Source organism: Symphalangus syndactylus, chromosome 9 (genome assembly GCF_028878055.3).
Source record: "Symphalangus syndactylus isolate Jambi chromosome 9, NHGRI_mSymSyn1-v2.1_pri, whole genome shotgun sequence".
In the NCBI taxonomy this organism is placed as follows: domain Eukaryota; kingdom Metazoa; phylum Chordata; class Mammalia; order Primates; family Hylobatidae; genus Symphalangus; species Symphalangus syndactylus.
In genome coordinates, this window is record NC_072431.2 from 60,709,799 (window position 1) to 60,733,918 (window position 24,120).

The window sequence follows — 24,120 nt, forward strand, 5'->3', positions numbered from 1 at the left end:
CTCCTGGGTTCAAGTGATTCTCCTGCCTCAGCCTCTCAGGCAGCTGGGACTACAGGCGTATGCCACCACGCCCAGCTAATTTTTGTATTTTTAGTAGAGACCGGGTTTCATCATGTTGGCCAGGATGGTCTCAATCTCTTGACCTCGTGATCCACCCGCCTTGGCCTCCCAAAGTGCTGAGATTACAGGCATGCGCCACCGCACATGGCGGTCTTGAGTTTTGGAAATGACTGGGCTCCTGGGAGAAGAACAGACTTTAGAGGAAGTGAGATCAGGATCCTGGGGACCATAAAGCAGCTGCTGGAGTGCTGCATGCAGGAAAAATAGTTATGTGAATCCCAGGACGGCAGCCTGGACCTGGAGGAAGGAGCTGAGTCCTCGGTATATTTCAAAGGTCCAGCCAGCAGGATTCCATGTGACTTCTTCCTTTCTACCCGGCTTTGGGGAACATCAGAAGAGGTCATTGAGGAAGTGAGGTCACCAGAGGCTCATGGGGACCCCACTTGAAAGCATCCGTCATCCCAGCCTCTTCTGCCAGCCCCAGGAATGACCCTGAGGTTCCCTGAGACTACTGTTTGGGGAGAGAATGAATGCAGGGCTGCCCCTTCTGCAGACACCACCTCCTGCCCCCCCCGGTTGTCTTTCTCTTTTTTTTTTTTTGCAGACAGTCTCCCTCTGTCGCCCAGGCGGGAGTGCAGTGGCGCGATCTCGGCTCACTGCAACTTCTGCCTCCTGGGTTCAACTGATTTTCCTGCCTCAGCCTCTGGAGTGGCTAGGACTACAGGCGTGTGCCACCACGCCTGGCTTATTTTTGTATTTTTACTGCAACTTCCGCCTCTTGGGCTCAAGCAGTTCTCCTACCTCATCCTTTCAATGGCTAGGGTTACAGCGTGCACCACCACACCCAGCTAACCGGCTAATTTTTGTATTTTTAGTAGAGACGGAGTTTCACCATGTTGGCCAGGCTGATCTCGAACTCCCAACCTCAGGTGATCCACCCACCTCGGCCTCCCAAAGTGCTGGGATTACAGGCGTGGGCCACTGCGCCCGGCCCCAGTTGTCTTTCTCTTTACACACATCCATGCTGCTTGGAATGGCTGCCTGCTGTAGTCCCACAACACACACACAGCCCCAGAGAGTCCTAGGGGAGCTGGAAGGAGGGGACAGGTGGGTGCACTGATCACAGGCATGAAAGTCACTGTGCGCTCTTCTCGCCCGCAGCCTCAGGTGGCTGCGATGGGACGGAAGCCATGAATGGTGCTGGCCCTGGCCCCGCCGCAGCCGCCCCGGTCCCGGTCCCGGTCCCGGTCCCGGACTGGCGGCAGTTCTGCGAGCTGCATGCGCAGGCGGCCGCCGTGGACTTTGCGCACAAGTTCTGCCGTTTCCTGCGAGACAACCCAGCTTACGACACGCCCGACGCCGGCGCCTCCTTCTCCCACCACTTCGCCGCCAACTTCTTGGACGTCTTCGGTGAGGAGGTGCGCCGCGTGCTGGTGGCTGGGCCGACGACTCGGGGCGCGGCCGTGCGCGCGGAGGCCATGGAGCCGGAGTCCGCGGAGTCCTCTGCACTCAAGGCGGCGCCCTACGGCCACTCGCGGAGCTCGGAGGACGTGTCCACGCACGCGGCCACCAAGGCCCGCGTTCGCAAGGGCTTCTCGCTGCGCAACATGAGTCTGTGCGTGGTGGACGGCGTGCGCGACATGTGGCACCGGCGCGCCTCGCCGGAGCCCGACGCAGGAGCTGCCCCGCGCGCCGCCGAGCCCTCCGCGGAACCCCGCGATAAGTGGACGCGGCGCCTGAGGCTGTCGCGGACGCTGGCTGCCAAGGTGGAGCTGGTGGACATTCAGCGCGAGGGGGCGCTGCGCTTCATGGTGGCCGACGACGCGGCCGTGGGCTCCGGCGGCTCGGCTCAGTGGCAGAAGTGCCGCCTGCTCCTGCGCAGGGCTGTGGCCGAGGAACGCTTCCGCCTGGAGTTCTTCGTGCCACCCAAGGTGAGTTACCCCATAATCCCACCTCCTGGGGGGACCAGAGGAGGCGCCTGGGCAGCAGCTGAGGGTGCCAGGGACTGCCTTTGGGAACCGCGTGGTCTAATCTGGTTGACAGGGTGAAGTGTTTGGTGCCAGGACCCTGGGAGGTGGGCCTGTCATGCCTCTTGGACAAGTCACCCCTTCAACCCCGGTTCTTCCTTTGCGAGGAAGAGCCCTCTGGCTACACCAAAGGGTTCTGCTACACTGGTCTTTTCTTTTCTTTCTTCTTTTTCTGTGTGTGTGTGTGTGTGTGTGTTCTTCTTTTTCTCTCTCTCTCTGTGTGTGTGTGTGTGTGTGTGTGTGTGTGTCCCTCTGTCGTCCAGGCTGGAGTGCAGTGGTCTCGGCTCACTGCAACCTCTGCCTCCTGGGCTCAAGGGATTCTCCTGCCTCAGTCTCCCGAGTAGCTGGGATTTACAGGCACCCACCACGATGCCCGGCTAATTTTTGTATTTTAAAGAGAGACGGGGTTTTGCCATGTTGGCCAGGCTGGTCTTGAACTCCTTACCTCAAGTAATCTGCTTGCCTCAGCCTCCCAGTGTTGGGATTACAGGCGTGAGCCACCATGTCCAGCCTTTCTTTCCTTTTTGTTTTGAGACAGGGGCTGTCACGCAGGCTGGAATGCAGTGGTACAATCATGGCTCACTGCAGCCTCCACCTCCCAGGCTCAAGCAGTCCTCTCTTAGCATCCCAAGTAGCTGGGACCACACACACCGCCACTCCCAGCTAATGGTTTTTATTTTTCGTAAAGATGGGATCTGACTATGTTGCTCAACTGGTCTGGAACTCCTGAGCTCAAGAGATCCTCCCCCACCTTGGCCTCCCAAAGTGCTGGGATTACAAGCATGAGCCACTGTGCCCAGCCCAGGGCACCGTTCTTGATGTTCAAGAGCCGGGCTACCTGCCCTCTTCTCCTGCAGCCCAAGAGTGCCTGGCACCTCCCAGAGCCGAGGCCTGCAGGGATGAGGGCAGGAGTGACCGAGCACATTCGCAGAGGGCTCCCTGGGAGGTCTGTCTGACTCCATGGGGCTCTGCTCTTCCCCAGCTCAGCTGCCAGGCTCCAGCCCAGCCCCTGCCCAGGGAGTCCTTTTCTGGCCAGGGGGATGCCAGGCTTCTTCCTGGCTGTCACCAACATTGTTGCTCACTGGCGTGCACTGACCCTTCCCCTCTTAGGGGCTGGCCATCAGGTTCCGGGCAGTAGTGTTACGTCTTCTCCAAGGTGGCCCCCCTGTTTTGGAAAGTGGGAATAGCTGTAACAATAGTGCCCACCTTCTGAGAGCCCACAGCGTGTCCAGACCCCAGCCTGGTGGGCATCTGCACAGACACACTGTCATCCTCTGGGTACCCCACCCTGGCGAGGTGAGCACATGGTCCCCAGATTACAGAAGAGAGCGCAGACGGATGCTCAGAGAGGGAGTGTGGCCTGCCCAACGTCACCCAGCTGGTGGGTGCCAGAGCTGGGCTAACATGGCAGGGCATGGTGGCACGCACCTGTAGTCCAAGCTGCTTGGGAGGCTGAGGCAGGAGAATCGCTTGAGCCTAAGAGGTAGAGGTTGCAGTGAGCCAAGACCGCGCCGCTGCCCTGCCCTCCAAGCTAGGCGACAGGGTGAGACCCTATCTCAGAAAGCCAAACCAAAACAAAACAAAAAACTGGGGGCCAAGCGCGGTGGCTCACGCCTGTAATCCCAGCACTTTGGGAGGCCGAGGCAGGCAGATCACCTGAGGTCAGGGGTTCGTGACCAGCCTGACCAACATGGAGAAACCCCATCTCTACTAAAAATACAGGATTACGTGTCTGTAATCCCAGCTACTTGAGAGGCTGAGGCAGGATAATCACTTGAACCCAGGAGGCAGAGGTTGTGGTAAGCCGAGATCACACTGTTGCACTCCAGCCTGGGCAACAAGAGCGAAACTCCATCTCAAAAAATAATAACAATTAAAAAAAAAAACTGGTCTAATGATACCTGCCACCCTGGTGGTCCCAAGAATGAAAGGAACATGGAAGTGGTGGTCCTTGGGCACTGGGAGGTTTGGGCAGGGGGAGGTTTTGCTGGTACAGTAGCCAACAGCACTCCCAGGGACCACCGGGGGCCCCACACCCACCTCCCACATCAGGGCCCACTCTGTCCCTGGGTGCTCTCTGAGTCACCCGCCCCTTCTTGGCTCTGCCTCCGTCTCTCAGTCTCCTGGGGTGCAGGGTTGTTGGCTCCCCAAGGCTCAGTGCCCGTGAGCCACATGGACCCTGGAAAAGTGACTTCCCGGGGACACAGCTACTCTCTGAAGAGCTTTTTCCCCAGGTCCCAGCACCTCTACACTTCGCTAGGGCTTTTTTCCTGCCCAGGCCCCTGCCTTTAATTCCCTGGGAGAAATCCTAGACCCTAAGCCCGACTCCACTCCTTTTCAGAAAGGGAGACCAAGGCCCAGTGATGGGTGAGGTGGGGCTTACCCGGGGTCACCCAGAGGGCAGGGACAGAGGCCCAGGGCTCCAGCACCTTGGGCCTGAGTGACAGTCACAGCTGCCCTTCTGTAAATAGCACTGTCTGCTGCCCTTGGAGAAGGGGAGGGAGCAGCTGGTGCCCCCGCCGCCCCGCCACCGCTTAGTACCAGCAGAGCCCACTAATTTTGCTGCTGGCAGAGGGCAGCATTCCTGCAGGGTCACTGGGCCCTTCCCCTCCTTTGTGTCATGCAAAGGTGGGGGCATTTGTGGGTATTCAGGAGTCATTCCCGTGGGAGGGCAGCTCCTACCATGCTAAGAACTTGGTTGAGTTTCCCAAATGTGTCTGGTCCCAGGAGACAGGCTCCCAGGGTGAGTGAGCCCCCTGGCATGCCCCGAATGATACCCCCACTGCCTCTGCACCCACCCACAGTCCAGATCTCTTGCCTCTGAGAGGCCTAGATGCACCCTTGGGGTAGTCAGCAGCTCACAGCCTGCAGGCTCAGAAGCCATTGCCTGGCACCTTAGATTTCCCTCTCACACAACCTTTGAGGTGCCAGCCCTGGTGAGTCGGGTCTCTGGCTTCCTGCCTCCTCACCCCTGCGGGAAGAGCCTCCTGAACCCCAGGTCCCCTCATTGCCCTATGCCAGGCCAAACCCTGGGACCCAAGGAACAATGAGGCCGGCCCCCTGCCATTTGGGAAACCACTGGGAAACCTGGTATTTTCAGGATGCTTGCAGATCTTACTGGGGTGAGCCCCGGAGGAAAATCTTGGGCTACCTAAGTGTTCACCAGGTGGCCAGGACCCTGGAACAGGCACTTTTGGAGGTTCAAGCTCTGTGGGCAAAGGCCTGGAGTTGCAAAACAAGTTGACCATTCAGGCATGTAGGCACAGTGAGTTGTGGCTGGAGCAGGTGGGAGGAAGCTGGACCAGGACTGATGGACCTCAGATTCCAAGCTGGGGAACCACAGCATCTCTGGCCAGCAGGATACCTGCTGAAGCTTCCAGTCCAGGCCTCCACTGCAGGCCTCTGTCTGCTCTGTCCCCGGCCCCACTGGCCGGCATCATGGCCACACACCAGGGTCAGCCAGGCCCCGTTCATGCTCCAAGCCTAGCCCTGCGCCCGCTGGACAGGGGCCAGTTCTTCCTGGAATTCCCATCTGCCTGCCCATCAAATGTGTGGCCTTTCCTTTTCCTCCTAAGAAAGTTCCTGTCCTGGAGACAGCCCTGCTGGGAATCTCAGACTCAGGCCAGCCCCAAGGGGGCCTCAGGCTCACGACAGGGAGCTTTGAGGCAGAGCGAGTGGGGCCAGGCACAGAGTGGCGGTCCCACAGAGCCCTGCCAGCTCACCTTGGATCAACCCTGCCCACAGCGTTGTTGGGAACACTGGTCTCTTTTACTCACTCCAGGAAACAGTGAGCCCCATTCTGAGTCGAGGGCTCCAGGCCCTGCTCTGGAAGGTCGGGTCTGTAGCAGGAGACCAGCATTTTTTCTTTAAGCAACCAGGTTTTAAGACTATCATTTTTTATTTTTTTATTTTTATTTTATTTTATTTTATATTTTGAGACAGGGTGTCACTCTGTCGCCCAGGCTGGAGTGCAGTGGTGCAATCTCAGCTCACTGCATCCTCCGCCTCCCGGGTTCAAGTGATTCTCGTGCCTCAGCCTCCCAAGTAGCTGGAATTACAGGCACGCACCACCACGCCTGGCTAATTTTTGTATTTCTACTAGAGATGGGGTTTCATCAGGTTGCCCAGGCTGGCCTGGAATTCCTGACCTCAAGTCATCCTCCTTGGCCTCCCAAAGTGCTGAAATTACAGGTGTGAGCCACAACACCCAGCCAAGACCAGCATTTTTTAAAACGTGAACTAGAATAGAATAGAAAATATCACACTCTATCACACACAGGAAGGGTAACTATTGTCTGGTGAGATGTTTGTTTCAGAGATATTTTTACCTGCCTATGTGTGTATTGGGCCCCAGTGTTAAAAGTATTTCTCACAATGGGTCAAGGTCAAAAATAAGAAAACCACAGATCTCGTGGGTGCATTGGGCAGAGGGCAGCCCAGGTGGGGTTCTCTCCTCAGGGCTTGGAGATAGGAGGCTCAGATGTCAATTCTGGTTCTGTCCTGGACTTGCAAGGTGACTATAGGAGAAGGTCCTTTTTTTTCTTTTTTTTTTTTCGAGGCATCGTCTCACTCTGTCACCTATGTGGGAGTATAGTGGTGCCATCATAGCTCATTGCAGCCTCGACCTCCCCTGATCAAGCGATCCTTCCACCTCAGCCTCCCAAGTAGCTGGAACTACAGGCACGCATGCCACCACACTCAGCTAAGTTTTTTGGTCTCTTTTTGTTTTGTTTTTTTTTTCCTGTGAAACGGAGTTTCATTCTTGTTGCCCAGGCTGGAGTGCAATGGCGCGATCTTGGCTCACCGCAACCTCCGCCTCCTGGGTTCAAGCGATTCTCCTGCCTCAGCCTCCCAGATAGCTGGGACTACAGGCATGCACCACCACGCCCGGCTAATTTTGTATATTTTTTGGTAGAGATAGGGTTTCTCCATGTTGGTCAGGCTGGTCTCAAACTCTGGACTTCAGGTGATCCGCCCGTCTCGGCCTCCCAAAGTGCTGGGATTACAGGCGTGAGCCACCGCACCCAGCCCGTTTTTTGGTCTTGAGTAAGGATAAGGTCTTGCTATGTTGTCCAGGCTGTCCTTGAACTACTGGACTCAGGCCATCCTCCTGCCTCAGCCTCCCAAAGTGCTAGGATTACAGGCATGAGCCACCATGCCTAGCCAGGAAAAATTTCTTTCTTGTTTCAAAGAAATGCTTTCCTCAACTTCCCCATCTGTGAAATGGGGATGGGGACTCCTCTGTACCAGGGTGGCTGTGGCAGTCTATTGAGGGTCACTCTAATGCCTGGCAGCCGGGAGGGGATGGAGAGGGTGTCGGAAAGTGCTGGGGCCACTCACTGTCCTTCTGGCCCCCAGGCCTCGAGGCCCAAGGTCAGCATCCCACTGTCAGCCATCATTGAGGTCCGCACCACCATGCCCCTGGAAATGCCAGAGAAGGATAACACATTCGTGCTCAAGGTAAGGTCTCACCCCTAACCCCAGAGATCCTCCAGCTGCCCCAGGCCACCTCCCCTTTAGGTGCTACAGCTCCGTAGGGGAGCGAGGGGAAGGAGCCTAAGGCAGGACGGTAGTGGGAGGGAGCCCTGGTGTGAGGGGTGTCCCCAGACCCTATGACAGATGCCTAGCTCATAGCTAAGACTTGAGTCTGGGCTCCACAGCCAAGTGCCCCGGGCGTCGCCCAACATCTGGGCCCCTTGCTCCCATTTACCCCTGGGCCTGGGCGAAGCTCATCAGTTTCACTTCCTGCCCTCCCTTCCCCCACTGGAGCCAGCACACACCCACCCCACTGGTGGCCAGCCGGCAGCAGTTATGCAAATGTTCCCATCCCAGGGCACTGGAGTGTGGGAACCGGGCGGTCTCCCACAGAGGGCACAAAGGCATCAAGGGTGGGCGGGGAGGCACCCCGGTGGGTCTAGGGGCAGCCCATCCTTTTCCCAGGCCCCACACCGCCGCCAGGGTGGCCTGCAGGGGTTTCTGAGGACACGGCCCCAGGCTGCCAGAGCTGTGGTCCCTGGGCCACCGCAAAGGATCAGAGGGTGTTGGTGAAGCAATGTCCCCGGGGAGGCCTGGTCCCACCCACTCATCCTGCATGAAGCCCCCACCCTCTTCTCTCGGCTTCTGGTTGTGTTTGTGTTTCTGCCCGTTCTCATTTGTTTAGTCACGGACTCACTTACTCATTTAGCAAGTGTTTACCAACCCCGGACCCTGAGTCATGCCAGGCTGGGGGCTGGGGACACAGCCCCTGCCCACCTGGTACCCTCTAAACTGCTGATCATGCATGACAGCCTTGAGGCAGAGGGGCTCACCTGCCTCAGTTTCCCCATCTGTTCAGAGAGGGATTAAAGGCAGTCTCCGAGAACCCTCCCAGCTCTGCCATCCTGGGAGCCCCACAACTACATTTTTTTGGTTTTTTTGTTTGTTTGTTTGGAGATGGGTCCCACTCTGTCACCCAGGTTGGAGTGCAATGGCACGATCTCGGCTCACTACAACCTCCTCCTCCCAGGCTCAGGCAATCCTTCCATCTCAGCCTCTTGAGTAGCTGGGACCAAAGGCACATGCCACCATGCTTGGCTAATTTCTGTATTTTTGGTAGAGATGGCGTTTCACCATGTTCACAGAGTGCAGGATTATGCTCTGGGCCTGGCCCCAGCAGGAATGTCTCCTGCCCTCTTCCCCTTCAGAGGCTGTGTATCTCAAGCGCATGGCCATGCCGGTAGAACTCCAGGCACTAAGACATGCAAGCCCCCCTACTCAGTGTGTTTGGCCAGGCTGCCTCTCCACTCAACTTGAACCCCACCCCTGGGGTGCCAGGGCATGGGTTGGGGATGCTGGGCCACCCATCCCTCCCCCTGCCAGCATGGCCTCCTCAGAGGCTGCATCTCCAAGGCGGAGGGGCTGAGATCAGTGGGGTGGGACATATCCCCATTGGGGAGGCCCAGAAGGGAGGGAATACAGAGTGTGAACTGCAGGCTGTACCGCTGGGTCCCTGGCCTGAGTTCCGGGTGGTGCCCGACGGTGACCCCACTGTCTTTCCTGCTGCTCATGCCCTTGAGCCCTGCTGTGGGAGAGGAGGATGAGCCATTTGAGTCACTCAGACCCTATGTCCCGTGGTCTGGAGCCCGTCTGCTGACCATGTTCTGCGCTCCTGGCCACCTTCCTCCCCAGGTAGAGAATGGAGCCGAATACATCTTGGAGACCATCGACTCTCTGCAGAAGCACTCGTGGGTAGCTGACATCCAGGGCTGTGTGGACCCCGGGTGAGTGTCTAAGTGGCCCGAGGATGGGTGGACAGGCTGGGTATATCCTTGGTCCAGCCTTCACCAGGAGCAGCTTCCTAGCAGGGCAGGAGCTCAGCTTGAGAAATGAGCAATTCAATGCGATTCAGGTTGGTGCCAGACAGGATCACCCTCCTTTAAAATACTCCCTACCTCCAATCCCCAGCAGGCTCTGTGAGGCCTGCTGTATGGGGCCAGGGCCTGGGGACCTGGAAGGAAGTTGGACCAAGTCTTGTCATCACCCCAAGAGAGCCTCAGAGCACTGGGAGTTGGGCAGAGATGGGAGTGAGTCCCCAACGGGCTGGGGGCCTGGGGCAGTGGCTCACATCTGTGACCCCAACACTTTGGGAGGCCCAGCTGGGAGGACCGCTTGAGCCAGGAGTTCAAGACCAGCCTGGGCAACATAGCCAGACCCTCTTTTTTTTTTTTTTTTTTTTTTTTTTTTGAGACAGGGTTTTGCTCTGTTGCCCAGGCTAGAGTGCAGTGGTATGATCTTGGCTCACTGCAACCTCCGTCTCCCAGATTCAAGCAATTCTCCTGCCTCAGCCTCCTAAGTAGCTGTGATTACAGGCGCCCACTACCATGCCCAGCTAATTTTTATATTTTTAGTAGAGACGGGGTTTCATCATGTTGGCCAGGCTGGTCTCGAACTCCAGACCTCAAGTGATCCGCCCACTTCAGCCTCCCGAAGTGCTGGGATTACAGGCATGAGCCACTGTGCCCAGCCAACCCTGTCTCTTAAATAAAAAAAATAAAAAGAGCTGGAGAGAGGCTCCTAACCCAGCCCTGGGCTCAGGGAAGAGTTGCTGGTAGGCGTGCTCACCTAACCCGAGGTTTAAATAAAGAGTGGACCAACGCCAGGCAGAGGAGGATGGGAGAGGCAGAGAGAAAAGCCCAGCAAAAAGTGGAAATGGAACTGGGCACAGTGGCATGCATCTGTTATCCCAGCTACTCAGGAGGCTGAGGCTGGAGGATCGCTTGAGCCCAGGAGTTGGAGGCTGCAGTGATCTAGGATTGCGCCACTGCACTCCAGCCTGGGCAACAGAGCAAGACCCTAACTCTTAAAAAATAATAATAAAAATTTGGCTGGGGCCAGGCGCAGTGGCTCATGCACGTAGTCCCAGCACTTTGGGAGGCCAAGGCAGGCGGATCACCTGAGGTCAGGAGTTCGAGACCAGCCTGGCCAACATGGTCAAAACCCATCTCTACTAAAAGTACAAAAATTAGTCAGGCCTGGTGGTGGCACCTGTAATCCCAGCTACTCGAGAAGCTGAGGCAGGAGAATCGCTTGAACCCAGGAGGCAGAGGTTGCAGCGAGCTGAGATTGTGCCATTGCACTCCAGTCTGAGCGACAGAGAAAGACTCTGTCTCAAAATAATAATAATAATAATTTTAAAAGGTGTGGAAGTGTACAGACACCTGGGACTCGCAGGGAACATCAAGGCCTTTGGGGTAGCCAGTGAGGAGGAGATTTTGATGAGAGCTCAGGAAACGAGCAGGTCAGGGACAATGGGAGCCATGGCAGGTAATAAGCAGAGGGCAGTTACGGTCAGCTGTGAACAGGAAGAGCAGCAAGAAGGTTGGCTCCACCATCCAGGAGAGATGCCAGGCCACGAGTAGGAGGGATAGGCAGCCCGACAGGCTGAGCAATTGGCAGCAGCTCTGCTGGCTAATGGGGTGAGCCAAGCCCCGGGGGGAAGGGCCGCTGCTTTCTAATTAACAGCTTCATTTAAAGAAACACAATTAAGGTCCTGGGCGCCTCCCAGGCCCTGATCCACAAAGTGATTGTAATCCCTGCTCCACCGCCCTCCGGACCGTCTGCTCTGCAAACTCTTTCCCCAGCCGCTGTGAAAGTGAACCTGACTTGGTGGAATTTTCGAGCTGGCAGGGTCAAAGACACCTCATGTCACAGATCGGGAGAGAAACCTTCCCACCCTCTGAGGGTCTCCACGGGATCCCAGGAGGAGCCCAGCCCCTCAGGGATAGTGGGCAGGGATCATGAGCCCTCAGTGGGGACTGCCCACTTAGTGGTATCCGGGCCAAGAGAGAGCCTTCCCCTTGGCTTTCTGAAGTTTCAGTGGAAAATCAATTTGCAAACAGCAGATAAATGAGAGAAAAGGCATACAAATTTATTTATTTATTTTTATTTTATTTTATTATTTTATTTTTTAGAGGTAAGGTCTTGCTCTGTCGCCCAGGCTGGAGTACAGTGGTGCAATCAAGCTCACTGCAGCCTCGACCTCCTGGGCTCGACTGATCCGCCTGCCTCAGCCTCCCAAGTAACTGGGACTGTAGGCACATGCCACAATGACTGGCTAATTTTTTCTTTTTTTTTTTTTTTTGAGACGGAGTCTAGCTCTATCATCCAGGCTGGAGTGTAAAGGCACAATCTCAGCTCACTGCAACCTCCACCTCCCAGGTTCAAGCAATTCTCCTGCCTCAGCCTCCCAAGTAGCTGAGATTATAGGCACCTGCCAACAAGCCCAACTAATTTTTGTATTTTTAGTAGAGACGGGGTTTCCCCATGGTGGTCAGGCTGGTCTCGAACTCTTGACCTCAGGTAATCTGACAACCTCATCATCCCAAAGTGCTGGGATTACAGGCGTGAGCTACTGCACCTGGCCTAATTTTTTTTTTTTTTTAGAGACAGGATCTTGCTATGTTGTCCAGGCTGGTCTTGAGTTCCTGGGTTCAAGAGACCCGCCTGCCTCAGCCTCCCAAAGCACTGGGATTACAGGTATGAGCCACAGTGCTTAGCTGCACAAGGCAGATTAATAGGAGAAAAAGTGTGTAAATTTATTTAACGTGTATATATAGGAACCTTCAGAATGAAGACTCAAAGATACAGGGGAGGGCCGGGTGCGGTGGTGCACGCCTGTAATCCCAGCACTTTGGGAGGCTGAGGCAGGCACATCACCTGAGGTCAGGAGTTCAAGACCAGCCTGGCCAACATGGGGAAACCCCCTCTCTACTAAAAATACAAAAATTAGCTGGAGGTGGTGGCAGGCCCGCTGTGATCCCAGCTACTCGGGAGGCTGAGACAGCAGAATTGCTTGAATCTGGGAGGCGGAGGTTGCAGTGAGCTAAGATTGCGCCACTGAACTCCACTGGGTGACAGAGTAAGACTCCATCTCACAAGAAAAAAAAAAAAGCCCAGGCATGGTGGCTCACGCCTGTAATCCCAGTACTTTGAGAGGCCAAGGCAGGCGGATCATGAGGTCAGGAGTTTGAGACCAGCTTGGCCAACATGGTGAAACCCCATCTCTACTAAAAATACAAAAATTAGCTGGGCCTGGTGGTGGCGTGTGCCTGTAATCCCAGCTACTTGGGAGGCTGAGGCAGGAGAATCACTTGAACCTGGGAGGCAGAGGTTGCAGTGAGCCAAGATCATGCCACTGCACTCCAGCCTGGGCAACAGAGTGAGACCCTGTCTCAAAAAAAAAAAAAAAAGGATACAGGGAAATGGTCCATTTTTATGCTTAGGTTCAGCAAAGTATGGACAGCGGTGTAGAAAGAGGATTGGACACAAAGGGTAGGATCTAAAGGGAATAGACTGAGCAGGGGACCCAGCCAGGCCTGTCTGTCTAGATTCTTCCTGGCCTCTCTGAGCAGCATTCCTTCCTTCTGGGTGTGGGACAGAACCCTATCTTGAATGGGGGTCTTATGACCTACAGTCAAACCAGGCAGATTGGGTAATTTCTTTCTTTCTTTCTTTCTTTTTTTTTTTTTTGAGACGGAGTCTTTCTCTGTCCCCCAGGCTGGAGTGCGGTGGCGCGATCTCGGCTCACCGCAACCTCCACCTCCTGGGTTCACGCCATTCTCCTGCCTCAGCCTCCCGAGTAGCTGGGACCACAGGCGCCCGCCAACACGCCCGGCTAATTTTTTTGTATTTTTAGTAGAGACGGGGTTTCACCGTGTTAGCCAGGATGGTCTCGATCTCCTGACCTCGTGATCCACCCGCCTCGGCCTCCCAAAGTGCTGGGATTACAGGCTTGAGCCACCGCGCCCGGCCCTTTCTTCCTTTCTTTCTTTTCTTTCTTTCTTTCTTTCTTTCTTTCTTTCTTTCTTTCTTTCTTTCTTTCTTTCTTTCTTTCTTTCTTTCCTTTCTTTCTTTCTTTGCTTTCTTGCTTTCTTGCTTTCCTTTTGTTTTTACTTTTTTTTTCAGCTCCGTTGCCCAAGCTGGAGGGCAGTGGGGCATGATCACAGCTCACTGCAGCCTCCAACTCCTGGACTCCATTGACCCTCTTGCCTCACCACCACAACGAACTAATTTTTTTTTTATTAAGACGGGATTCTCAGGGCCGGGCGCGGTGGCTTACGCCTGTAATCCCAACACTTTGGAAGGCCAAGGTGGGCAGATCACCTGAGGTTGGGAGTTTGAGATCAGCCTGGCCAACATGGAGAAACCCCGTCTCTACTAAAAATACAAAATTAGCCCGGCATGGTGGTGCATGCCTGTGATATCAGCTACTCAGGAGGCTGAGGCAGGAGAATTGCTTGAACCCCCGGGAGGCAGAGGTTGCAGTGAGCCAGGATTGCGCCATTGCACTCCAGCCTGGGCAACAAGAGCAAAACTGTCTAAAAAAAAAAAAAAGACAGGTTCTCACAGCCGGGTGCGGTGGCTCATGCCTGTAATCCCCACACTCTGGGAGGCCAAGGCGGGCAGATCACCAGTTTGAGACCAGCGTGGCCAACAAGGTGAAACCCCATCTCTGCAAAAAATACAAAAAAAGAAAAAAAAAATTAGCCGGGCATGGTGGCGCATGCTTGGGATCCTAAGCTACTCAGGAGGCTGAGGCAGGGGAATCACTTGAACCTGGGAGGCGGAGGTTGCGGTGAGCTGAGATCATGCCACTGCACTCCAGCCTGCACAACAGAGCAAGACTCCATCTCAAAAAAACAGCAAAACAAACAGACAAAAAAGATGGGGGTCTCGCTATGTTGCCCAAGCTGATCTCAAACTCCTGGCCTCAAGTGATCCTCCCACCTCAGCCTCCCAGAATGCTAGGATTACAAACATGAGCCACTGTGCCTGGCTGGATAATTTCTTTATGACAGGTTTTTACATAGAATATTTTTAGGTTGGCTGGGCACGGTGGCTCACACCTGTAATCCCAGCATTTTGGGAGGACGAGGCAGGCAGATCACGAGGTCAGTTTGAGATCAGCCTGGCCAACATAGTGAAACCTCATCTCTACTAAAAATACAAAAAAAATTAGCCGGGCATGGTGGCGGACGCCTGTAATCCCAGCTACTCAGGAGGCTGAGGCAGGAGAATCGATTGAACCCGGGAGGCAGAAGTTGCAGTGAGCCAAGGCCGAGATCGCACCACTGCACTCCAGCCCTGGCAACAGAGTGAGACTCCGTCTCAAAAAAAAAAGAATATTTTTAGGTTTTATGACTATGTTTTGGAAAAAGGGGTTCTGGTTTCTGTGACCCACCTTGGGAAAGAGGGACTTTCATTTCTCTGGTGCCTCTGGGGAGAAGAGGACTGAGAGACAGGTAGGCAGGAGAAGGTCAGAGAAAAACTTCTTTGCTTGAGGCTGCTGCTGAGGACTTTATTTTGGGGTATTGTTTTCTGAGCCCCAACAGTGGCCTGGCCAATCACATGGTGGCCACAGAGCCAGTGGAGGGTGGGACAGAGGGACCTGGAGGCAGAGGGAGGGGACCAGAGCCAGGAGGGCTAGATGCTGGGCCATGGGACTGCCAGCCACTTCCTGGCCACGTAAGTAGCCTGTGGTCCGAGTCCAAGTCCCACAGCAGGACATGGCTTCCATTTCTTGTCTCCACAGTGACAGTGAGGAAGACACTGAGCTCTCCTGTACCCGAGGCGGCTGTCTGGCCAGCCGCGTGGCCTCCTGCAGCTGTGAGCTCCTGACTGATGGTAGGTAGGGGGACAGGGTTGGAGGAGGGGCACACTCAGGGTGGACAGATAAAGATACGTGCATCTTACCTGCCACTTCCCCAGCAGTCGACCTGCCCCGCCCCCAAGAGACGACAGCCGTGGGTGCAGTGGTGACAGCCCCCCACAGCCGAGGTCGAGATGCCGTCAGAGAGTCCCTGATCCACGTCCCGCTAGAGACCTTTCTGCAGACCCTGGAATCCCCGGGCGGCAGCGGCAGTGACAGCAATAATACAGGTGCCAGTGGGGACAGCCTGCTCTTCTCGCTCCACCTCTCCTGGACCCCCACCCCCAGCCATGGCCACCTGTGGGCTCCCTAAACCTTGCTAAGCCTCAGAAGCTGTGACATCTCATCCCCCTGGGTCCTTCACACATCTCCAAAGTACTTCTGGCTTTTGTAGGCTGGTCTAGGAACCTGGCCCCTCCCACTGGACCCAGTTTCAACAGAAAATGTTCACAGGGGCCGGGTGCAGTGACTCATGCCTGTAATCCCAACACTTTGGGAGGCCAAGGCGGGCGGATCACCTGAGTTCAGGAGTTCGAGACCAGCCTGGCTAACATGGCGAAACCCCGTCACTACTAAAAATACAAAAATTAGCTGGGTGTGGTGGTGCACACATGTAGTCCCAGCTACCCGGTAGGCTAAGGCAGGAGAATCACTTGAACCCGGGAGGTGGAGGTTGCAGTGAGCCGAGATCACACCACTGCACTCCAGCCTGGGTGACAGAGTGAGACTCTATGTCAAAAAAAAAAAAAGAAAAGAAAATGCTCACAAGGGCTGGGTGCAGTGTCTCACACCTGTAATCCCAGCCAGTGCTTTGAGAGGCTGAGGATCACTTGAAGCCAGGAGTTTGAGACTAGCCTACACAACATAGCAAGACCCCATCTCTACAGAATTTTTGAGACAGAGTCTCACTTTGTTGCCCACGCTGGAGTGCAGTGGCGGATCACAACTCACTGCAACCTCCACCCCCAAGTTCAAGCGATTCTCATGTCTCAGCCTCCCGAGTAGCTGAGATTACAGGCGCCCGCCACCTCGCCTGGCTCGTTTTTGTATTTTTAGTAGAGATGGGGTTTTGCCATGTTGGCCAGGCTGATCTTGAACTCCTGACCTCAAGTGATCCTCCTGCCTTGGCCTCCCAAAGTGCTGGAATTATAGGCGTGAGCCACCATGCCTGGCCACAAACATTTTTGTGCCTGTAGTCCCAGCTACTTGGGAGGCCGAGGTGGGAGGATCACTTGAGCCCAGGAGGTCGAGGCTACAGTGAACTGTGATCACACCATTGCACTCCAACCTGGGCAACAGAGAGAGACCCTGTAAAAAAAAAAAAAAAGAAAAGAGAAGAAAGGAGGGAAGGAAGGAGCTCACAGAAAAGGGTCCATAGGGTTGGAATCAGGGATTGGGAACAGGCGACTGGATTTGTTCCTAAGTTTGTTGATGACTTACAGAGCAACTCCAGGATAGTCCTTCACAGCTCTGTGCCTCAGTTTACCTCATAGACTTCACCAGTGGGTTGGGTCAGCTCCCTGCCCAACTCTAAAATTATTCCAGCTGGGCACAGTGGCTCACACCTGTAATCTCAGCACTTCAAGCAGCCAAGGCCGGAGGATCGTTTGAGCCCAGGACTTCCAGACTAGTCTGGGCAACAAGACTCTGTCTCTACAAAAAATAAAAATTAGCCAGGCATTGTGGCACAGGCTTATAGTCCTAGCTACCCAGGAGGCTAAGGTGGGAGGATTGCTTGAGCCCAGCAGGCCAAGGATGCAGTGAGCTATGATTGTGACACTGGACTTCAGCCTGGGTGACAGAGCAAGACCCTATCTCAAAAAAGTAAGTTAAATAAATAAATAAAATTATTCCGCTGGGCACAGTTGCTCACACCTGTAATCCCAGCACTTTGGGAGGCCAAGACGGACAGATTGCCTGAGCTCAGGAGTTCAAGACCAGCCTGGGCAACATGGTGAAACCCTGTCTCTACTAAAAATACAAAAATTAGCCTGGCATAGTGGTGCATGACTGTAATCCCAGATATCGGGAGGCTGAGGCAGGAGAATCACTTGAACCTGCGAGACAGAGGTTGCAGTGAGTCGAGATCACACCACTGCATTCCAGCCTGGGCAACAGAGCAAGACTCTGTCTCAAACAAAAAAATATTCAGGCCAGGTGCAGTGGCTCACACCTGTAATCCCAGCACTTCGGGAGGCCAAGGCAAGGAGGATCAATTGAGCCTAGGAGTTTGAGACCAGCCTGGGGAACACAGCAAGACCCCATCTCTAAAAAATAAAAAATAAGGCCGGGCGCAATGGCTTACGCCTATAATCACAGCACTTTGGGAGGCCGAGGTGGGTGGATCATCTGAGGTCAGGAGTTCGAGACCAGCCTGACCAACACGGTGAAACCCCATCTCTATTAAAAATACAAAAATTAGTTGGGTGTGTTGGCGGGCGCCTGTAATCCCAGCTACTCGGGAGGCTGAGGCAGGAGAATCGCTTGAACCCGGAAGGCGGAGGTTACAGTGAGCCACCAGGATTGCGGCATTGCACTCCAGCCTGGGCAACAAGAGCAAAACTTCGTCTCAAAAAAAAATAAAAACTAAAAACCAACAAACGTTTAAAAAATTATTCCAACAGCATTTTGCATGTAAAAAAACCAACAAGATGTCACCTCTCTTCTCACATTTATTTATTTGTCCCCCTTTCTCCTTCCCCCATGTTCCTCACACTGTCATCCCCACCTCAGGGGAACAGGGTGCAGAGACGGATCCTGAGGCTGAGCCCGAGCTGGAGCTATCCGACTACCCATGGTTCCACGGGACACTGTCCCGGGTCAAGGCTGCTCAACTGGTTCTGGCAGGGGGGCCCCGGAACCACGGCCTCTTTGTGATCCGCCAAAGTGAGACTCGGCCTGGGGAGTACGTGCTGACCTTCAACTTCCAGGGCAAGGCGAAGGCAAGTGTGCGTGGGGCGCCATGGGGGTGCAGTGGCCAGCCCTGAGGGAGAGGGGTCATGGTGACCCCAGTCCTGAGGCTGTGCCCTGGAAACAGCTGCAGTCAAACCGGTATGGCATGACTTCCCATGGGCCCCGCTCACCCCAGCCATGCTCCGTGAGCCACCTGCGTCCCCCCTACACATCACTGAGGGACTGCAGTCAGCCCTATTTCAGCCTCTCCATTCTCCGGAAGGGGAGGCCACCTACTGGCGGCTGAGCCCTCAGGAGGCTGGGCCCTTCTAATAAACGCAAATTTGCAAATCCTTTCAGCCCCTGCGCGTGGGGGATCTCATAGCACTGGAGCTTCTGAGAGTCTCCACCCAGAGATCCCCCAGTGCAGGGTTGGAGCCAACCAAGGCCCTCAGAGCCCCACCTTCTGCCCCACCCACCCCAGACAGCCCCTCTTCCCTGCCCAGGTCAGGTCACCAACCCCTGAGAAGCACACACGGGCAAGCCCTAGAGACCCAGCAGAGGAGGAGGAGCTGGGCTGGGTGGGAGAGCTGTGCAGGGTCTGGGGGGTGGGGTTCAGCATTGGAGGGGACAGCCTGATCAGAGACCTGCAGGGGAGGGAGAATTGTGGAGGGGAAGACAGGCAGGAAGGCAATCCCGACAGCACCCAGCTGGATCAGAGGCATGATGATGGTACACCTAGGCGGTGTGCTTTCAAGGAAGAGGATTGCGTGCTATATTGACCTAAAATGCTTTGTTTTTGTTTTTGGTTGTTTTTTTTTTTTTTTTGAGACAGTCTCGCTCTATCCTCCAGGCTGGATTGCAACATGGAAATCTCAGCTCATTGCAACCTCCGCCTCCCGGGTTCAAGTGATTCTTGTGCCTCAGCCTCCCAAGTAGCTGGGATTACAGACACGTACCACCACACCTGGCTAATTTTTGTATTTTTAGTAGAGACAGGGTTTTGCCATGTTGGCCAGGCTGGTCTCGAACTCCTGACCTCAGGTGATCCACCCGCCTCGGCCTCCCAAAGTGCTGGGATTACAGGCATGAGCCACCACGCCCGGTCTATTGACCTGAAATTCAAAGGAAAATTTGACAGCAAAGCCAAATGATTATGGGGGGGGTACAATGTGGCCAGAGGGGGCAGGAACCTCAGTGCCCACCCCCGCATCCCAGGTTTCCGATAAGGAAACACTCAGCCCGGGCTCCTGCCAGGATGGATTTCCTGGCAGCCCCTACTAGAGGAGGGAGAACCTTAGGACTCCTGCTCCAGGCCTGCAGCTGGGGGACAGTGTCTCTCTGCAGGGACCCCGGCTGCCCTAACCCCTAGTGGCCCAGTGCAGAACCTCTAGTGGCTTCTCTCCTCTGCCGGGTTGGCCCCACCATGCAGGAGGTAGCACCTCCACCGGGGACATTTCCTTGGCAAGCAGCCGCTCTTACAGTTCCTCTGACAACCAGGTGCTTAAGGCCATCCCTGGTGACGCGCAGTTTACTTCTCAGCCAGTGCTGCTCCAGGCAGCCTCCCAGAGGGCCTGGATCTGACTCATGCCCAAGCCAGAGGCTAGCATGGGGGAACAAAGGTTGGGCGGGAAGCTCCTCTCCTTCCTGGAACGAGACCCAGCCTTGAACCTGCCTCTCACCTCTCTACCCGGCTGCTCTTCCCCCAGAGTGGAGATGACTGCACCAGGCCCGATAATTGAATGGTGGGACAAAGCAGGAACCCCAGCCTCCAGCTTACATACCTCCTGGGAGGGAAGATCACTACCTTCCCAGAGGCAACTCTTTCCACCTTCACAGAATAAACGTCTGGAAGGTCTGGCAGAAGACTGGGATGCGTCCAACTTGCTTCTCCTCACCCCAGGGACCCATTTGTGCCCTGCGCAGGCTCTGCCCATCTGTGAGGCTGTGGTGGGACCCCTCTGTGCTGTTTCTCTCAGGCTGAGTCCCTGCATTGTCCTGGCAACTTATTCTGCTAAGTGGCAGAGCTCACTTGTGGGACCGCCACACTGCTCCAGGGATTGTCTGTATTTTTTTGTTTGTTTTTTAAAGGGTTGGGGGGATCTCACCATGTTGGCCAGGCTGGTCTTGAACTCCTGACCTCCAGTAATCCACTCCCCTCAGTTTCCCAAAGTGCCGGGATTACAAGTGTGAGCCACCGCACCCAGCGGATTGTCTGTCTTTTATGTAGGTGGTCAGACCAGCTCCCCTTCCTGGGCTTGGGGCTATGTGTGTATCCTCAAACCACTCCTCTTAGCTCCCCTCTTGCCACACACATCCCAGAGACAGCCACTTTTTTCTGCAGTGGGATACATGTTGAGCAAAATAGGGCTTAAGTTAGAGACCTGCAGCTCTCCACTAGACACCACAGGCCTATGGTTTCTTACCCCGAGGCACCTGCCTCATGCAGGCCCTAGAGACCTAGAGAGAAGCCAGCCCTGTTCCAGCTGTTCCCGCAGTGTGCCATCACTCCTCCCTAGCCAGCCCTGGGGAGCTTTCCACGCCTCCGGGTTTTGGCTCTGCAGGGACAGAGGGCCAACCTCTAGCCTCCTGGGCTAGGGGAACCACCCAAACAGGAGTTTTCTTCCCTGCTCTGTGCTCTGTGACCATGGGCCAGTCACTCCCCCTCCCTGGGCCTTGGCTTTCCTATCTCTAATGTGGGGCCAGTAATCTTCTGGCCGTAGGGAGGGGATTAGAGATTAGAGGTGTGTAGGGCATGGGCCCGTAGTGGGGGTGCTCCCAGCATGGGGACAATGCCTGATGCCTTCCATCTCAGCCTGGGTCCGCTGTCCCCATTCCCCATCTCCAGATGGGGCTCATGTGTGAGGGGCCCCCTGGCACTGACACAGCCCCATACAGCCCCTGTGAGCCTTGGTCCTTCCATCAACCCCCAAAGGTGCTTACTCAGGTGCCCAGTCCTGGACCTGCCCCTGACCACACCCACCTGTACCCACAGCACCTGCGCCTGTCCCTGAACGGCCATGGCCAGTGTCACGTACAGCACCTGTGGTTCCAGTCTGTGCTTGACATGCTCCGCCACTTCCACACACATCCCATCCCACTGGAGTCAGGGGGCTCAGCCGACATCACCCTTCGCAGCTATGTGCGGGCCCAGGGCCCCCCGCCAGGTAAGATGCCACCACCTGGCTGGTGTGATTACTCAAGAAGGTGGCCCCTGGGGTGGGATGAGCCCCAGGTCTCCTGTCCCATAGCCTCAGCCGTGTCCCTCCCACCCTAGCCTAGCCACAGCAATTTCAAGCAGTCAGGTCATCAGGAATGGAGGCAGAAGTGGCAGCCTAGAGGCAGCCAGGTCCCTAATGATTCCTGGCAAGGGGAAGGGGGCGCCCAACAGCAGTGCAGCTGGGTGTATGGGGGTGGGGACAGGGGTGTGGACTGGGGCAAGTGGAATGAAAGGAGCTGGGGGTATGGATTCCCATGCCCTGCACAGGGGAGGCACAGAGCAAAGCTGCTGGGACCGAGCACTGAGGGCATGGGTGAATGTGCTTGTGTGTGTGCATGAGTGTATGTGTGCATGTGCCCGTGTGTGTACGTTTACGTGTGCGTGTGTGCGCATATGCATGAGCGTGTGCAGTGTGTGCACGTGCATGTGTATGCGTGTGCACGCGTGCATGGGCGCACATGTGCTTCTGTGTGTGCCTGTGTGCGAGCGTGTGCATTATGTGTGCATTGTGTGTGCACTCCTGTGCGTGTGGCTATATGGGCGTGCACACGCGTGGTTAGGTACATGTATGTGTGTGCTCCTGGTTATGCATATGGGCGGGTGTGCTTGCGTATGTGTTGGAGGACATGGGCTGCGACTCGGAAACCTGAGCATGGGCCCTGGCCCCTTGAGGGATCCCGGCCTCACTGCTGGATGTGGCCAGCCCAGGTCCTCACTCACGCCCTGCCGTCGCCTTGTTGCAGAGCCAGGCCCCACGCCCCCTGCCGCGCCTGCGCCCCCGGCCTGCTGGAGCGACCCGCCCGGCCAGCACTACTTCTCCAGCCTCGCCGCGGCCGCCTGCCCGCCTGCCTCGCCCTCCGACGCCGCCGGCGCCTCCTCGTCTTCCGCCTCGTCGTCCTCTGCGGCGTCGGGGCCCGCCCCCCCGCGCCCCGTCGAGGGCCAGCTCAGCGCGCGGAGCCGCAGCAACAGCGCAGAGCGCCTCCTGGAGGCCGTGGCCGCCACCGCCGCCGAGGAGCCCCCGGAGGCCGCGCCCGGCCGCGCGCGCGCCGTGGAGAACCAGTACTCCTTCTACTAGCCCGCGGCGCCGCCCGGGTGGGACACGCCAAGCTCTTCAGTGAAGACACGATGTTATTAAAAGCCTGTTTTAGGGACTGCACCCGGCTCTCCTGTCGTCCTTTCTCCCACGGGGAAGGCGGGGACTGCGGGGCAGCCACTCTCAGAGACCCCCGTCCATCAGGGACCCCCGTCCAGCCTAGTATGGCCTGACACCTGCCAGGCCCCCTTGCAGCTCTGTCTGTGGTGGGACAGCTGAGGGACTCCCCATGGGGCGTCGGGCAGCACCTGAAATAGGGCCCAACAGCAAGGGTTAGGGCTTAGGATCGGGAGGGGGCTTTAGTGGAGCTGTGAGGGAGAGAGATGGGGGTAGTAACAACGAGGGGTGCTGAAAAGAGAGGAGGGGGCATTCAGGACACAGTGAGAGATGGGGAGCACGCCCAAGTCATACAGAGAGCTTGGATGCCAGGAGGAGGAGTCGAGGCCCGGACTAGGCGGGTAAAGGCGTTTTTGGGCAGATCTATGAAGCCTGGCGGTGTGGACAGGGCAGCAGGGCAGGATGTCTCCACATTAGCCCTTAGGGGATTGGGCAATGGAAGAGGCTGGATTTCCCAGCTCGGTTGTAGACTTAAATTTAGAATAAGCTTAAAGAGACCTCCCACCCACCGCGCTGCACACCATTCACACCCCGCCCCCACCCCGACCCATTCCCACCCCACACCTACCCACAAATGGAATTCCAGCTGTGACTCCCATGACCCCAGGCTCTGGAGACACTGCTTGCTGGCAGTCCCAGCACCCCAGTCCCCAGACAGGTTCAAGAAGGATCTTGTTCCTACTAAGCCAAACCTCTGCCTTCCCCACAACGCCCCAGACCTGGGGTCCCAGACCCACAGACCCCTTGCCCAAGACTAGCCTTGCAGGGCTTGGGCCAATGATGCATCCATCTATTTTTCTTTCTTTTTCCTTCCTTCCTTCCTTCCTTCCTTCCTTCCTTCCTTCCTTCCTTCCTTCCTCCCTCCCTCCCTCCCTCCCTCCCTCCTTTCCTTCCTTCCTTCCTTCCTTCCTTCCTTCCTTCCTTCCTTCCTTCCTCTCTCTTTCTTTCTCTCTTCTGTTTCTCTCTTTCTCCCTCTCTCCTTTCATTCCTTTTCTTTCTTTTTCTTTTTTGAGACAGGTGCAGTGGCACGATCTTGGCTCACTTGCAGTCTCAATTTCCCGGCCTTCAACTATCTTCACACCTCAGCCTCCCAAGTATCTGGGACTACAGGCATGCACCACCACGCCCAGCTAATTTTTTTTGGTAGAGACAGGGTTTCACCGTGTTGGCTAGGCAGGTCTCGAACTCCCGAGCCATCCTGAGTGGGAGGCGATCCACCCACCTCAGCCTCCCAAAGGGTTGTGATTATAGGCATGAGCCACTGCACCTGGCCAGTGATGCGGACGGATTTCAGATCCCTAGACATCTAAAGCTCTCAGGACTGTAACTAAGACACTCACAGCCTCTTCCCCATAAAAGGGGCATAAACACCCTTGGGTGGCTCCCAGGGCTTTCAGCCACCCAGTCCCTATGCACAAAATCACCAGGAAGTGACAGAGTAGGGCCCCCTGCTGCCACCATGATGAGGGAAGAATACAAATTCAGCGATCAGGAAAGCACCCTGCTACCTCTGCTTCCAGCACCT

At 55.8% G+C, this 24,120-nt stretch overlaps 1 protein-coding gene across 9 annotated transcripts in view; it reads left to right on the forward strand.

The window, feature by feature from the left end:
- Window positions 1-22,541, forward strand: part of SH2B2 (SH2B adaptor protein 2) — a 36,836-nt gene extending 14,295 nt beyond the window's left edge. For 4 of the 9 annotated variants that reach the window (XM_055292673.2, XM_063646316.1, XM_055292675.2 and 1 more), the window contains exons 2-9: window positions 1,222-1,991; window positions 7,446-7,547; window positions 9,255-9,346; window positions 15,157-15,248; window positions 15,333-15,503; window positions 18,007-18,215; window positions 21,161-21,332; window positions 22,129-22,541. In XM_055292673.2, the coding sequence (XP_055148648.1) occupies window positions 1,222-1,991; window positions 7,446-7,547; window positions 9,255-9,346; window positions 15,157-15,248; window positions 15,333-15,503; window positions 18,007-18,215; window positions 21,161-21,332; window positions 22,129-22,460 (1,940 nt within the window). In that variant the 3' untranslated portion in view covers window positions 22,461-22,541. Of the gene's footprint in view, window positions 1-1,221; window positions 1,992-7,445; window positions 7,548-9,254; window positions 9,347-15,156; window positions 15,249-15,332; window positions 15,504-18,006; window positions 18,216-19,874; window positions 20,367-21,160; window positions 21,333-22,128 lie in introns of those variants that run through there. The other 5 variants (XM_055292674.2, XM_055292677.2, XM_063646318.1 and 2 more) reach the window with 4 other exon arrangements.
- Window positions 22,542-24,120: the final 1,579 nt, after the last annotated feature.